Here is a 16,286-nt window from a genome sequence, read left to right on the forward strand (position 1 = left end):
GAGAAACAAGGCCAGGCATTCCCACGACTACAGCACCTTGCCAAGAGAATTCTATGCATTCCAGCAACAAGTGCTGCGAGCGAGCGCTCCTTCAGCGCAGCAGGGCGCATTGAGGCCAGGCGCTCTCGTCTGAATGTTGAAATGATGTGTCAAAATGCGTTTTCTATTAGGCTACTATAATAGTAAAAAATTGTACAGTACAGTGCGTTTCATTTTGGCTATTTATTTATTTTTGTCCCTGTGCGCCAATTGAAGACGGAGTTCACTGCTGATATTCTGAGAGCTTTATAGGGGTGCTTCTCATTTCTTATTTGTGTATCCTCGTTTCCTTTCCTTGCTTTCTTTCCTCGTCTTTCCACCCCTATAGGATGCGAGGGAAGGACGCAAGGAAAAGACTCAAGGACCGAGGAATTGAATCAAGTGAAAAGACACGTCCTCGTATTGTTTAGCTTCACTTCAAAGCGTCAATTAATGCTGGATTTGACTTGCACGTTTGGATTAACTGCATGTCATTAAAGTCATTCTCTATTTTCCAATAATCAATAAAGAAACATTCATTTTATAATAAAAAGGAATAAGCCATTCAAATAAAGAGCTCAGTCAGCAGATGGCGGGCGGGTGCGGTTTTAAAATTTGGTCGAAAATGTTAGTGCGGATGGATGGCGGATGGATGATGAGTTTTGTGATGCGGTTGCGGATGAAATAATAGCCCATCCGCGCATCTCTAGTGCCTACTGTTGGAGCATATCTGATCATTCCTGGAAGCTGATTCCAGCAGTAGGGGGCGCTGTTAGCTGAAGGCTGATTCAATTTCATTGAAATCTAAAGTTTATATCCTTTAAATTAAAGTTTTAATACACTTACGGAACGTGATATTTAATTTTATAATATTTCATTAATTTTTAGATGATATTGGCATAAAAAAAATCCACAATTTTGACAAATAGGCTGCATTTGCATTGTCTTGTTGGCTTTTCCAACAAACAAGATACAACTTCAGACTATTTATGTGTATTAATTGTTTTACTGTTTGGATCTCTTGTATAAATTAAATGCATGGCATCCTGCATACTTCAGATTCAAAAACACGAATAGCATTTCGCTGTTGTACACATTCACGGGGACGCGCGCTCGTTCACTGAGCTCCACCTTGCGTCTCGTGCACGCTCACAGACTCGCGAGCGTTCATTCACTTCAGAGGAGCTTCATGGACGGACAGGAATGGCTGGGTCACGGAGACTTGCGCATTTTTTCATGGCTTCATGCTTATTTCTGTGCTACACCGCTTCGGTGAACGGAGGAAAGAGAGGAAACTCGGATAAATGCAGCTATAAGGTAAAAACTGATAACTAATAAGGTCGCGCGCGGCGTTTCTGTCAGTGACACGAGCTAAAAGTTTACGAACAAGTTTAGTCATGTCATGTTACCTGTATATTTGAGGTTAAAATTAAGTTTGAGGTTTTAGTAAGTGAATTCGAGAGTTGTGGTGAAATGTTGATCACAAAAGGTGTTAAAAATATGTATTTATTTGAACCGCAGGTTGTGTGTGTTTGTTGGGGTTTAATCATGTCATGTTACCTGGACATTTGAAGTCACCTACTCATTAAAATTAAGTTGGAAGTTTATATGATGAAAGTTTGATCACAAACTGTGTTAACTTTATCTTTTGGGTGAATATATACGTTTAATTTAAATTATATGTATGTATAAATTATATACATTTGTACGACAGGTTGTGTTTGTTAGTGTTTACGAGATTTAAAGGGATAGTTCACTCAAAAAAATTAAATATTGATCATTTACTCACTCCTTGACTTGTTTCTAGCCAATTTGACTTTTCTTTAGTTCTGTTAAACATAAAAGAAGATATTTTGAAAAATGTTGGTGAGCTAGTCATTGACTTCAATAGTGTTTCCTACTATGGATGTCAGTTGTTACATGTTTCCAACATTAATCAAAATATATTATTTTGTTTTGATGACATTCTTATTTTTGGGGGGTAAACTATCACTTTAAATTGAGTTCTGGTGCCATTTGAGGGTATTTTAGCTTGTTTTAACAGTAACTTTTGGTTTGGAAATTGCTAGCTCGACCAAGTTAGTTATTAGCTTGTTTGACAAATTAAAAGGTTAAAAAACCGCTCACTAACCACACAAGAAAACTGCTTTGTCGCAAAACTACCATTACAAGTAGATTTAAAAAATGAATTAAATCCCATTTATACATATTTAATCTATGTATAGGTTCTGTTAAACATAAAATAAGATATTTTGAGAAATGTTGGAAACCTGTAGCCATTGACGTCCATAGTACTGTATTTGTTTTTCCTTCTATGGAAGTCATTGGTCACGTTTCCAACATTAATCAATAATAAACAAACATGTTATTTTGTTTTAGTAGCCAAATGAAGTTATTTTGGGTGAACTATTACCTTAAAATGAGTTTGAATGCCATTTGGGGGCTTTTTTACTTTTTGTTTTAGCAATAGCTTTTAGTTTGGAAATTGCTAGTTTGTTGTAGTTATAGTCATTAGCTTGTTTGACAAGTTAGAGTGTTCAAAAAACACTCTCAAACCACACAAGAAAACTGCTTTGTTGCTGTTCCTGAGATGGTCACAAAACTACCAACACCAGTAGATTTAATCCCTATTTAATCCATATGTGGATTAAAAAGCCAAAAAGATTGGTATAATAGAAACTGCAGCGCCCAAAAAGCCAAAAACAAAGCCTGATGAGTGTTTATTTTCAAGAGTGCACCTGTATGATTTATGCTGTGTTTAGAAGTCACTGTGTTCTTATTTAATGCGTAAGACTTGTACAAACAGTGTTCATCCGGACAGGAGCATTAAGCTTTGGGAAATGGCCTTTTAGGAGGTCAGATGTGTGAATGAGTCTCTCTGTAGGCTCTGCTGTTGAGCTATTGTTGCTGGAGTTGACCTGTTGATGCTTTTGTGAATGGATTGAATGGTGGTAGACTAGGCTAGATGGAAATCAAAAAAGGGGTTGCTAGATTTTCATTGGAGCCTTGAATTTTAGTTTTTTGTTGGCTTCGTATATGGAATGCATCAACTTTTTCAGTACTAAATAAATCATGGAAACTTTTACCCACTTTTTTTCACTTTTAACCACTTTAATGTTTTCATTTTTTGACCTTTAATGTGTTTTGTATAGACTGGACAGCAATGTTTTTTTATTACTAAAATTGTGAGAATTTGTTATTTTCTCACTGTAAAAAAAATCTGTAATTTTTTATTTAAATTATATTTATTTATTACGGTTAGCAATCTAACGGCCATTAAATTACAGAAATTTACTGTAAAATAATGGACAAAAAATTACAGAAATTTGCTTAAATTTAAATTTCTGGTAAATTTCTGTAATTCAACCTAAAGTGAACATAGTGGTTTTATTTTCACTTTTTACCACTTTAATGCTTTAGTTTTTAATAATTCAAGTGTTTTTTTTGTATGAACAGGACATCAATGTGAGTGTTTCATTGGTAAAACCATGAGCATTTGTTTAGTTATTTGCTTATACACGACTTTTGTTTTTAGTGAGCCAAAAACATGGAACTAAATGGAACATGTGTTGTTTTATTTTCACTTTTAACCTTTTTAATGTTTTAATTTTGTGATATTTTAGATTTTTTTTGTGTCGATATGACAGAAATGCAAGTGTTTTATTACTAAAATCAAGAGCATTTGTTTAGTTATCAAATATTTTCAACCCCCTGAATTATTTACCCCTCCGTTTATTTTTTTCCCCAATTTTTGTATAACGGAGAAAATATTTTTTTTTCAACACATTTCTATTTATAGTAGTTTTAATTCTCATTTCTATTAACTGATTTATTTTATCTTTGCCATGATGACAGTAAATAATATTTGACTAGATATTTTTCAAGACACTTCTATACAGCTTAAAGTGACATTTAAAGGCTTAAATAGGTTAGTTAGGTTAACTTGGCAGGTTAGGGTAGTTAGGCAAGTTATTGTATAATGATGGTTTGTTCTGTAACTATCGAAAAAAATATATAGCTTAAAGGCATTAATAATTTTGATCTTAAAGTAGTTCATAAAAAATATAAAACTGTTTTTATTCTAGCCCAAATAAAACAAATAGGACTCTCTCTAGAAGAAAAAATATTATCAGACATACTGTGAAAATTTTCTTGCTCTGTTAAACATCATTTAGGAAATATTTAAAAAATAAAAGAAATCAAAGGGGGGCTAATAATTCTGATTGCAACTGTATTTGCTTATGCATAACTTTTGTTTTCATGTTTTTAGTGAGGTAAAAACATGGAAAAATAAATAGAACAATGTTTTCTTATATATATTTTTATATATATATATATATATATATATATATATATACGGGACAGCAATGTGAGCATTTCATTACTACAATCATGAGCAGTTGTTGAGTTGTTTGCTTAAGTGACTTTTGTTATCATGTTTTTATAGTAAGCCAAAAACATGGAAAATTAAAGTGAACATAATAGTTTTATTTTCACTGTTAACCGCTTTGATGTTTTAATTTTTTGATATTTAAAGTGTTTTTTGTATAGACAGGACAGCAATGTGAGTATTTCATGACTGAAATCATGAACATTTGTTTAGTTATTTGCTTATGCATGACTTTTATTTTTAGTTTTTAGTGAGCGTAAAACATGAAAAAATAAATGGAACCTAATAGAAAATATTGCAGTTTTATTTTTACTTTTAAACGCTTAAATGTTTAAATTTTTTGATATTTCAAAAGTAGTTTTTTTTTTTTGCATAGGACAGCAATGTGTATCATTGATAAAATTTTGAGCATTTTTTTTTTGTTTGAGCAATGTTTTATAGTGAGCCAAAAACATGGAAAAATAAAGTGAACATAATGGTTTTATTTATTCATAATAGTTTTTATTTACAACTTAAAATTTTTTTGTTTGATAGTTTATTTTTTTGCATTGACTGCTTCAATTTGAGTGTTCCTTTACTAAAATCATGAGGATTTGTTTAGATATTTGATTATTAGTGACTTTTGTTTTCATGTTTTTCTAAAAACATGGGGGAAAATGGAACCTAGTTTTATTTTCACCTTTAGCCCCTTTAATGTTTTAAATGTTTGTTATTTCAAATGTTTTTTTGTATAGACAGGACAGAAATGTGAGTGTTTCATTTCTACAATCATGAGCATTTGTTTAGTTATTTGATTATACGTGACTTTTTATGTTTTTAGTGAGCCATCTTGCGGCTGTTTATGGCAACACAATTATCATTAATATGACCTACTAGCACATAAAACATACAAGCAAACAAAATGCATAGTTATGCAATTTATATATTCATTAACACATAATTTACTTGAAATTATAAAATCCTGCTCATTTTTCAGAATATCTCATTTAGTAGTATTGCACACAAACTGAAAAAAAGAAAGAAAAAAATGTATATCATCCATTAATTACTAATGCAATCCAAGAAATATTAAAAGATGAGCACAATTTCACATATATAGCGCATATATACTATTGTTTTTTTACTTTTGAGCACCATTTAAACACATCCCCAAAACCAGCTACAGATATCATTTTCTGAAAATAAATGGACCCAAACATGACTGAATAATGAAAATGGCTGTAATGTGAGACTTTCCACACGTTTGTGTTGTGTTGCCAGTGTTTGTCTTCTGCTTTTCTTCCTGTTGACCCGTGTCTGGGTAGTTTGCTGATGACAGACAGGCTATTGACGGACAGATTGCCCCTCAATCTCATTGTCTTATAGGGTCAGAGCTGCTTTGAAGTCATTTCCCATAGGAAGTCAGCGAACTGTTGGCTCTATTAAAATTCTTTGGCATTTCCTTTTAGGAAGCACAGATCACCTCCCTCCACTGCTACATCAAAGCCGTCCTGTTGAGAGAAACACTTCAGGTGTAAATGAATTGTGTGTTCTTGTGGGCCGTTAGTTTTTCTTCTGCACTTGGCTGATACATTGTTGAACTTCTTGCTTTTTATAGACAATGTTACCGATTTAATTTGTGCAAGCTTGGAGATGATGAGCAGTTGTGAAACTCAATGCACATTTTTAGGATAAAGGGACCTTTAAAGGGATAGTTCACGCAAACATTTATTTGACACTCAAATTGTTTTTTGGATAAAAGCAAAAAGTGTTTTATGCATCACGACTATGTGCTGTGGCTCATACTTTTTATGTTTTAATACTTTGTTTAGGTTTCTTAGTAGTAAACATGACCAATGTTCCAAATTAAACGTCTTTCAGAGACTCTTATATAAAATAGTTGATTTAAAAAAAGTATGTTTTGTAGAGCTGTGTTGACAAAATGTTTGAGAAATTAATTCTGCATCGATTTGTAGATTTTTAAAATACATCACTATATTCGATTGTGAGCTTACTTTTTAACAGCAGATGACACTGTATGCACTACAAACAGCTTTAATCTGCTTGCATCCAATTATTTACTAATACAACTCGAACTTGTAATAATCATTGATAAAGTTAAAGTTTTGAAAGGTTAAAGTCAATTACAAAAATAATCAAGAGCACTGTCAGCTGGAAACACTAGCCCAGAGCGCCATCTGCAGTTCAGCACTAGCCTAGAGTGCCATCTGCAGTTCAACACTAGCCTAGAGTGCCATCTGCAGTTCAGCACTAGCCTAGAGTGCCATCTGCAGTTCAACACTAGCCTAGAGTGCCATCTGCAGTTCAGCACTAGCCTAGAGTGCCATCTGCAGTTCAACACTAGCCTAGAGCTCCACCTGCTATTCGAAAACTAGCCTAGAGCTCCACCTGCTATTCGAAAACTAGCCTAGAGCTCCACCTGCTATTCGAAAACTAGCCTAGTGTCAATTGCAGTGTCATATGCAGTTCAAAACTAGCCTAGAGTGTCATCTGCTGTTCAAAAACTAGCCTAGAGCTCCACCAGCTGTTCAGAAACTAGCCTAGAGTTTCATCTGCAGTGTCATTTGCAGTTTAAAACTAGTCTAGAGCACTATCTGCTGTTCAAATCTATCCTAGAGTTTAATCTGCTGGTTGAAACAAGCCTAGAGCACCATCTCCTGTTTGAAGCTAACCTAGAGCACTATCTTATTTTTGAAACTAGCCTGGAGTGTCATATGTTGTTTGAAACTACCCTAGAGTGCTGTCTGATCATTGAAACTAGCCTAGAGCACCAAATGCTGTTTGAAACTAGTCTAGAGTGCCCTCTGCTGTTCAAAACTACCTTAGAGTGCCGCTTGCTGTTCAAAACTAGTCTAGGGCGCAATCTGCAGTTAAAAACTAGCCAAGTGTCCTCTGCTGTACTTAACTAGCCTAGAACGCCATCTGCTGTTCAAAAATAGCCCAGAGCGCCATCTGCCTAGAGTGCCATTTACTGCTAAAAACAAGCCTACAGCACCGTCCACTGTTAAAAACAACCCTAGAGCACCGTCCGCTGTTAAAAACTAGAGCACCGTCTGCTGTTAAAAACAACCCTAGAGTGCGTCCGCTGTTAAAAACAACCCTAGAGCACCATCCTCTGTAAACACAACCCTAGAGCGCCGTCCGCTGTTAAAAACAACCCTAGAGCACCATCCGCTGTTAAAAACAACCCTAGAGCACCATCCGCTGTTAAAAACAACCCTAGAGCACCGTCCGCTGTTAAAAACAACCCTAGAGCGCCGTCCGCTGTTAAAAACAACCCATCGAGTGCCGTCCGCTGTTAAAAACAACCCTAGAGCGCCGTCCGCTGTTAAAAAGAACCCAGAGAGCGCCGTCTGCTGTCAAAAACAACCCTAGAGCACCGTCCGCTGTTAAAAACAACCCTAAAGCGCCGTCCGCTGTTAAAAACAACCCACATAGCGCAGTCCGCTGTTAAAAACAACCCATAGAGCGCCGTCCACTGTTAAAAGCAACCCATAGAGCGCAGTCCGCTGTTAAAAACAACCCTAGAGCACCGTCCGCTGTTAAAAACAACCCTAGAGCGCCATCCGCTGTTAAAAACAACCCACAGAGCGCAGTCCGCTGTTAAAAACAACCCATAGAGCGCCGTCCACTGTTAAAAGCAACCCATAGAGCGCAGTCCGCTGTTAAAAACAACCCTAGAGCACCATCCGCTGTTAAAAACAACCCTAGAGCACCGTCTGCTGTGAAAAACAACCATAGAGCGCCGTCCGCTGTTAAAAACAACCCACAGAGCGCCATCCGCTGTTAAAAACAACCCATAGAGCGCCGTCCGCTGTTAAAAACAACCCGTAGAGCGCCGTCCGCTGTTAAAAACAACCCATAGAGCGTCGTCCGCTGTTAAAAACAACCCATTGAGCGCCGTCACTGTTAAAAACAACCCTAGAGCGTCGTCCGCTGTTAAAAACAACCCTAGAGCGCCGTCCGCTGTTAAAAACAACCCATCGAGTGCCGTCCGCTGTTAAAAACAACCCTAGAGCGCCGTCCGCTGTTAAAAAGAACCCAGAGAGCGCCGTCTGCTGTCAAAAACAACCCTAGAGCACCGTCTGCTGTTAAAAACAACCCTAAAGCGCCGTCCGCTGTTAAAAACAACCCACATAGCGCAGTCCGCTGTTAAAAACAACCCATAGAGCGCCGTCCACTGTTAAAAGCAACCCATAGAGCGCAGTCCGCTGTTAAAAACAACCCTAGAGCACCGTCCGCTGTTAAAAACAACCCTAGAGCGCCATCCGCTGTTAAAAACAACCCACAGAGCGCAGTCCGCTGTTAAAAACAACCCATAGAGCGCCGTCCACTGTTAAAAGCAACCCATAGAGCGCAGTCCGCTGTTAAAAACAACCCTAGAGCACCATCCGCTGTTAAAAACAACCCTAGAGCACCGTCTGCTGTGAAAAACAACCATAGAGCGCCGTCCACTGTTAAAAGCAACCCATAGAGCGCAGTCCGCTGTTAAAAACAACCCTAGAGCACCATCCGCTGTTAAAAACAACCCGTAGAGCGCCGTCCGCTGTTAAAAACAACCCATAGAGCGTCGTCCGCTGTTAAAAACAACCCATTGAGCGCCGTCACTGTTAAAAACAACCCTAGAGCGTCGTCCGCTGTTAAAAACAACCCATAGAGCCCCGTCCGCTGTTAAAAGCAACCCATAGAGCGCAGTTCGCTGTTAAAAACAAGCCTAGAGCACCGTCTGCTGTAAACACAACCCTAGAGCGCCGTCCGCTATTAAAAACAAGCCTAGAGTGACATCTGCTTTTAATAAACAAGCCTAGAGAACCATCAGCTTTAAAAAAAAAAACTAAGCTCAGAATCGATTCAATAGAGAATAGTGATGCATTTTCAAAACAATGCAGGGTTAATTTTTCACCACATATTTCAAGTACAAAACCACTCACATATTCAAAAATGTATTTGAATCTATTTATTACTATGACAATTTTAAACTGTTGCCTGTGGTGTCGGTAGAGAGTTTAAAATATTCTGATTTTGCATTTTATCGTGTTTTTGACTTCCTAGCCGCCACAGTTCAGGTTAAGAGTCTGGAAAAACAAAGGTGGACATTTCAATTGGCCTCTAAGCTTTTCTGGGCTCCAGCCGAGGGGGCAGGAGGCTCAATTGGAGCTCCGATGGGGGCCTGTTGGATTCGGATTAAAGTGGTTGTTCTCTCCGGAAGTCCCAGGCCTCTCGGCTCAATAGCATTTCCAACGAGCTCTGTGAGAAATCCCGCTGCCAGAAAAAAAAGTGCAGAAATGAGGCTGACTTTTCCTTCCCTTCTCAGAGACTGACCTCGACTTCAGTATCTCTGTTAAAGAAATGAAGGAATTCATTACGGGACGGATATTACCATCTGTGTAATCGGTTTAACAAAAGTCCCGTCCCCGTGCATCTGGTTAAGTTATGCTTTCTGAATGTGCTGGGGAGTGATCTCAGCCAAAACCTCGCAAACATTTAGCAAGCATCTCCAAATTGTTTCCAGCGACTGCAATGGTTTCTGGGGGTGCGATTAGCATCTGGGGAGGCCTGAGCTGGAGTCTTGTGTTTTTCATGTGTAAACCTCAGTTGTGCATTCAAGGGAATCGTCATGATTAATATTCAACAGCGTAAAGCTTGCTTTTCCTTGGGCACCGGAGTAAATGTTTTGCAGAGTTTGTTTGTTCCCTAAAGTACTTTAAAGCAATAGTTTATCCAAAAAAACATACACAAAAAACAGATTGCTGAATATTGTTGGGTAAAAGCATGTGGTAAATGCAAATGTTTACATGTTAATGACTATCAGTAAATAAAAAGAGATATTGTGCAGAATGTCCAAGCTTGTCTGTCATACATTGAAAGTGCATATTTGTATTTGGTAAACATTAATTCATAGCACTGCATTTTGCACTGTAAAAATGATCAATTTTAGTAGTTGCTTGTAGCTCATGATTTATTGGTGTTTTCTGTGTATTTCTTGTTTTCATTTATTCATTCATTTTCTGCCGCTTTTCCGGGGCCGGGTCGCGGGGGCAGCAGTCTTAGGAGAGAACCCCAGACTTCCCTCTCGTCCCAGACACTTCCTCCAGCTCCTCCGGGGGGATCCCGAGGCGTTTACAGGCCAGCCGAGAGACATAGTTCCTCCAGCGTGTCCTCGGTCTTCCCCGAGTCCTCCTCCCGGTGGGACATGCCTGGAACACCTCCCTAGGTCGGCGTTAAGGAGGCATCCAAAACAGATGCCTGAGCCACCTCAGCTGACTTCTCTCGATGTGGAGGAGCAGCGGCTCTACTCCGAGCTCCTCTTGGGTGTCAGAGCTCCTCACCCTATCCATAAGAGTGCGCCCTGCCACCCTGCGAAGGAAACTCATTTCAGCCGCTTGTATCCGAGATCTTGTCCTTTCGGTCATGACCCAAATCTCATGACCATCGGTGAGAGTAGGAACATAGATTGACCGGTAAATCAAGAGCTTTGCCTTTCGGCTCAGCTCCTTCACCACAACGGACCCGTACATCGACCGATTTACTGCTGCCGCTGCACCAATCCGCCTGTCAATCTCACACTCTGTCCTTCCCTCATTCGTGAACAAAACCCCAAGATACTTAAACTCCCCCACCTGGGGTAAGGACTTTCCTCCAACCTGGAGATGGCAAACCACCTTTTTCCAGTGGAGCACCATGGCCTCAGATTAGGAGGTGCTGATTGGACGTGCATGAATTGTTTTATAAAACTTATACAGCCTTGATACCCAGAATGATAGATTTAATAATGTCATTTTTTCAAAATTTGCCACTCTAACGAAAAATTACTGTGAGATTTAGAGCAATGCATTATATTTATGCAGTGTTCTTCTATGTACTTCTATGGAAATTAGGGTTGTCATGATAATGTAATTCAGCACCAGTCGGTACAGAAATCGGTAGCGTCCTATTTCCGCTAACATTTGAGTGCTGCTGAGCGCATTCCTAAATGGCGCTGATTTGCCATTGGCTTCAAGTGCTCAACAGAAATGACTGTGATTGGCCATAAAGGTCATCAGTTCACTGAACTCACCGCTGTTTACTGAGTGTAACCACAGATACAGGGACACTGGAGGGCCATGACACCCCCCACTTCAGAATGTTGAAGAATGCATCATAATGGGCGTGGGGCTCTGGGATCAGAGGCAGGAGTGGGCGTGGCCAGCAGAGCTATTCTTGTTTATGTAAATCACTTTGAATTAGCATTGTGTATGAAATGTGCTTTATAAATAAACTTGCCTTGCCTATATTTAGTCAGAATCTTATGCCTAGTTATGACAACCCTGCATTTTTATTTCTAATTATATTTTATATTTACATTTTTAAGACCCTGATTTATTACTTTGATCTAATGCAAAACCTGATGCATGATTTGCATATATGTGTCGTTTTCTCTGTGTGTTTCTTAGAGAAGCCCTCACACTTGGGTTGTTCTCGTAACATCTGGTAGAGGGTGAATGATGGGGAAGGGGTGTGTTTCGCTGTGCGCAGAGAGAGAATGAAAGGGGGGTGAAGTCTGACTTATTTCTGTGCCATCTTAAGGGCGCATTGAAAACCATCCAAGCAGCTCGTCACCTTGGAGGCTGGTGCGGTGGGAAAATCACTGGTTGGCTGGCTTTGAATCGGCCCAGTTCGCTGAAGCGCTTTGAATTCTGGGACGGAGGTCTTTCAGTAGCGACACTTCTTTTGAGCGGACGAGTGCTCCTGCCGCTCGCTCTGAATGGCAGGATGTTGCTGGTAAACTTAGGTATGTTAAAAGTGAATTAAGTGTCGAGTCGGTCTGTTCAGCTCGGTTGGGGGTTTGGGATTGGTCAGTGATTTTTCTGCTTTCACTCTGAAGTTGGTCTGCTTATGTTTTCAGAATTAGTAGAAGATTGTTTGACCGACATTTTATGTCACAATGTGAATACATTTAAACAACAATATATAATATGATATAATATAATATAATATAATATAATATAATATAATATAATATAATATAATATAATATAATATAATATAATATAATATAATATATAATAATATATAATAATATAATATAATATAATATAATATAATATAATATAATATAATAATTTATAATATGATATATACTATAATACAAATATAATATAATATAATATAATAATATATGATATAATAATATATAATATATAATATAATATAATAATATATAATATGATATATAATATAATATAATATAATATAATATAATAAAATATATAATAATATATAATAATATATAATAATATATAATAATATAATATAATATAATATAATATAATATAATATAATATAATATAATATAATATAATATAATAATTTATAATATGATATATACTATAGTACAAATATAATATAATATAATATAATAATATATGATATAATAATATATAATATAGTAATATATAATATAATATAATATGATATATAATATAATATAATAATATATAATAATATATAATATTGTAATGTATAATATAATATAATAATATATAATATGATATAATATATATATTAATATATAATATAATAATATGTAATATGATATAATATAATAATATATAATATAATAATTTATAATATAATATAATATTATATAATATAATATAATATAATATAATATAATATAACGTAATATAATTTAATATAACAAAACATTAAATAACATAATAATATAATATAACATAATATACATTACATTTAATTTATTTTTTATTAAGTTATATTATTTATTCATTTATACATTTTCCTTCGGCTTAGTCCCTTTATTCATCAGGGGTCACCACAGTGGAATGAACCACCAACTTAACCAGCATATGTTTTATACAGCGGATGGCCTTCCAACCGCAACCCATTACTGGGAAACACCCATACACACTCATTAACACACATACACTACAGCCAGTTTAGTTAATCAATTCCCCTGTAGCGCATGTGTGTGGACTGTGTGGGAAACCGGAGCACCCAGAGAAAACACGCCAATATTAGGAGAACATGCAAACTCCACACAGAAATGCCAACTAACTGACCCAGCCGGGACTCCTTTTTGCTGTGAGCCGACAGTGTTATCCACTGAGCCACCGTGTCGCCTTATATTTAAACTTTCAATATATTCAATAACATTTGTGTGTTGTTTAGCTAAATATCCACCATTTCTGTCGTTATATCAACGTAAAACAAATAAAATTTTTTAAACAATTCATGCAAAATACAATTATGTATAACATGTCAAAAAAATTTTCATAAACTAAATACACAACAGATTTGAGCTTTTACTCATGCTCTTTCACTCAGTCTTTAACCTTAGTTGTTGATGCTCGGCGGGCCTGAGGGCTGAAACTGGAGTCAGAGAGTGGATCTGTGGTCATACCAGTCCTTCCTCTTTCTCGGCCGCCACACACACACACACACACACTGAAGTCATTACAATCAATTAACTGCTCTCTGCTCGACCTAATCAAGGATCTGCTGCGGAGAAACTTCCTGCTGTAGGCTTCAGCCAGTGATTTGAGATTATACAGTGTTTTGTCCTCTGCAGGGTGAAGGATGCAGTCGGGTGGATGCAGCGTTTGTGTCCCTGGTTTGTGGGCGTTTGGATTAAATGATTGCTGTTATTATATTGTGTCAATTGTAGTGAAGTCTAGAGAGTCCTGCTGTTCTCAAGATGAAGTAAATCACATTATAGTGATGCCGTTAACAAGTTAAACTCTGCAAACCCAGTACTGGGTCCGTGACGTCATCGACTTTCGCTTTGAAATTTAAAGGGCCAGCATTGCACCAGACCCCCTTAAGTGGTTTCGTTTGAAAGTGTAGAATCTATATTGTATGCACATATGCATCACTTTGGTTTTTATTCCACTGTACAAAAGTTATATACACTTAAATATACAGTATTTTGGATACCCGAGCTGGGTATTTTACATTGGTTCATTTTCATATTTTTCCTATGACACATGTACAAGTTATAGCTCAAGTGAAAGCTCTTGCCGGTGCTCATACAGTTCTAGCATTCTTTTTACTGAATTATATTCACATATCAAACAGTTGCTGAATGAATCGCGTGTTTCCTTGGCGCAGAAGTGAAAACAATACATTTATGATCAATAAGCAGCCCCAGATAGCACAAGGTCTGCACGGTGGGAACCTTACAACAACATAAAAGTATACTCAAAACTCTTCTTAATCTTCAAACTAATGACGATTAAACTCTAACAACTCTATGAATTTAAACACCTAAGATTGCTTTTATTTTTGAAATACACTCCACTTAATTCAATCCCTTGCAAAGCTTGCTGGGAACTACATATCTATTGCAACATATCCATTATTAAAATGTACTTAATATTACTAGGTTTGCGATGATTAGAAAATATTTCAATAGTACAAGTAAATTAATATTAATATTTAACTCTTTTCACTCAATTCATTTATGAAGTAAATGTATGTTAAATATTTACTTAAAAAATTCTAGTTATCCTTAATACACTCAGGGTGCTTTCACACCTGTGAATCGATTCAGTTGTTCCTAAACAGAGATTACAAATGTTACATTGTTGCTCTTTGCTCTTGGAGCGGTTCGCTTTCACACTGCAAAGTTTCTAATCGGACCAAAAGAGCTAAAACTAGTCACGTGCGAGTAAACTCTTGTCACATTGGTCAGAGTGTCAGGGTTTATTTTGCAGCGTCCTGCTCAGCTGTCAGGAGAGGGGGTGGTTTGGTGGAGTTTGACAGGGTGCGCGCGACGTGTCTGAAGATTGAGGAGAGATGCGGTGGGGAGGGGTGAGAATGGTGCGCGACGATGCCTATTTGAGGACCGGGAGGGAGACGCGAGATTACCGGGAGATCATCACTCGTTTGCGGGCATCCGGAGACTCGCAAAACTTCCTGCCCTGCTCATAATTCTCTCTTCATATAGCCGTATGCCTATTACATATCCATAAAACACTGTGATATAACCGCGCTCGGATCGTATCGCTTTCTCACTGCAATCAATCCGCTCCAGAGTTCGTTTAAATTGAACCGAGACCACCTCATTCAAGCGATCTCGGAGCGATTGATTTGGCGCGGATCTGAGAGCGATTGGTGGTTTTACATATGCCAAACAAACCGCGCTAACTGGGCACGCAAGACAGATTCCGAAACAAAAGTGTAGGTGTGAAAGCACCCTTAATATAGTAACATAGTAATATAGTAACACCTAATATTACAATTTAAAAATCATGAGAGTAGTCGCCGCCAGTGGTGTAGTAGTTAGTGCAAGTACACATGCACTCCGGTGCTCACGGCGGTCTGAGTTCGATTCCCGCCTCGCAGTCCTTTGCCGATCCTTCCCCTCTGTCTGCTTCCCATGCTTTCCTGTCAACTTGCTCTACTGTCTTTCCAAAAAGGTAAAAACCCCGAAAAAAAAAAAATAATAAAAAAAAATCATGAGAGTAGATTGATTAGATTTCACTACACCAAAAAGTCAGTTCTTTCAGTGTATGCTGCAGGACGAATTGATCATATAATTTTTCACAGTGTACGACAAGCCCTACTGCTTCATGAATGTGGTGCACTGGAAATCACATTGTGCACATTTATATCAAAACATGTCTGAAGTAGCGCTTTTCAGACTCGTAAAAATGTAGACGGCGCCCAATAGTGGATGTGTTATCTGAAATGAAACGTGCAACAAAATGTACCCGGAGCAATTTATTTTTACATTTTGCAAAAATGTAACCCGAGGCGTGTATCTCCAGTAAGCCTGGGTTGTAAGTTTAGCACCACTTAAGTATGAGTAAATGAGGGGATTTTCATTTTTGGGTGAACTATCCCTTTAAGATCTGAAGCTCAGGTTGATTATGAGGGG

At 37.4% G+C, this 16,286-nt stretch overlaps 1 protein-coding gene across 3 annotated transcripts in view; it reads left to right on the plus strand.

Moving 5' to 3' along the window:
- Nucleotides 1-1,132: 1,132 nt before the first annotated feature.
- il17rd (interleukin 17 receptor D) overlaps nucleotides 1,133-16,286 on the plus strand; it is an 84,099-nt gene continuing 68,945 nt past the window's right edge. For 2 of the 3 annotated variants that reach the window (NM_153660.3, NM_001328553.2), the window contains 1 exon segment: nucleotides 1,133-1,335. In NM_153660.3, the coding sequence (NP_705946.3) occupies nucleotides 1,222-1,335 (114 nt within the window). In that variant the 5' untranslated portion in view covers nucleotides 1,133-1,221. 3 annotated transcript variants of the gene reach the window in all.

The sequence above is a fragment of the Danio rerio genome, chromosome 11 (assembly GCF_049306965.1).
Source record: "Danio rerio strain Tuebingen ecotype United States chromosome 11, GRCz12tu, whole genome shotgun sequence".
Lineage (NCBI taxonomy): Eukaryota > Metazoa > Chordata > Actinopteri > Cypriniformes > Danionidae > Danio > Danio rerio.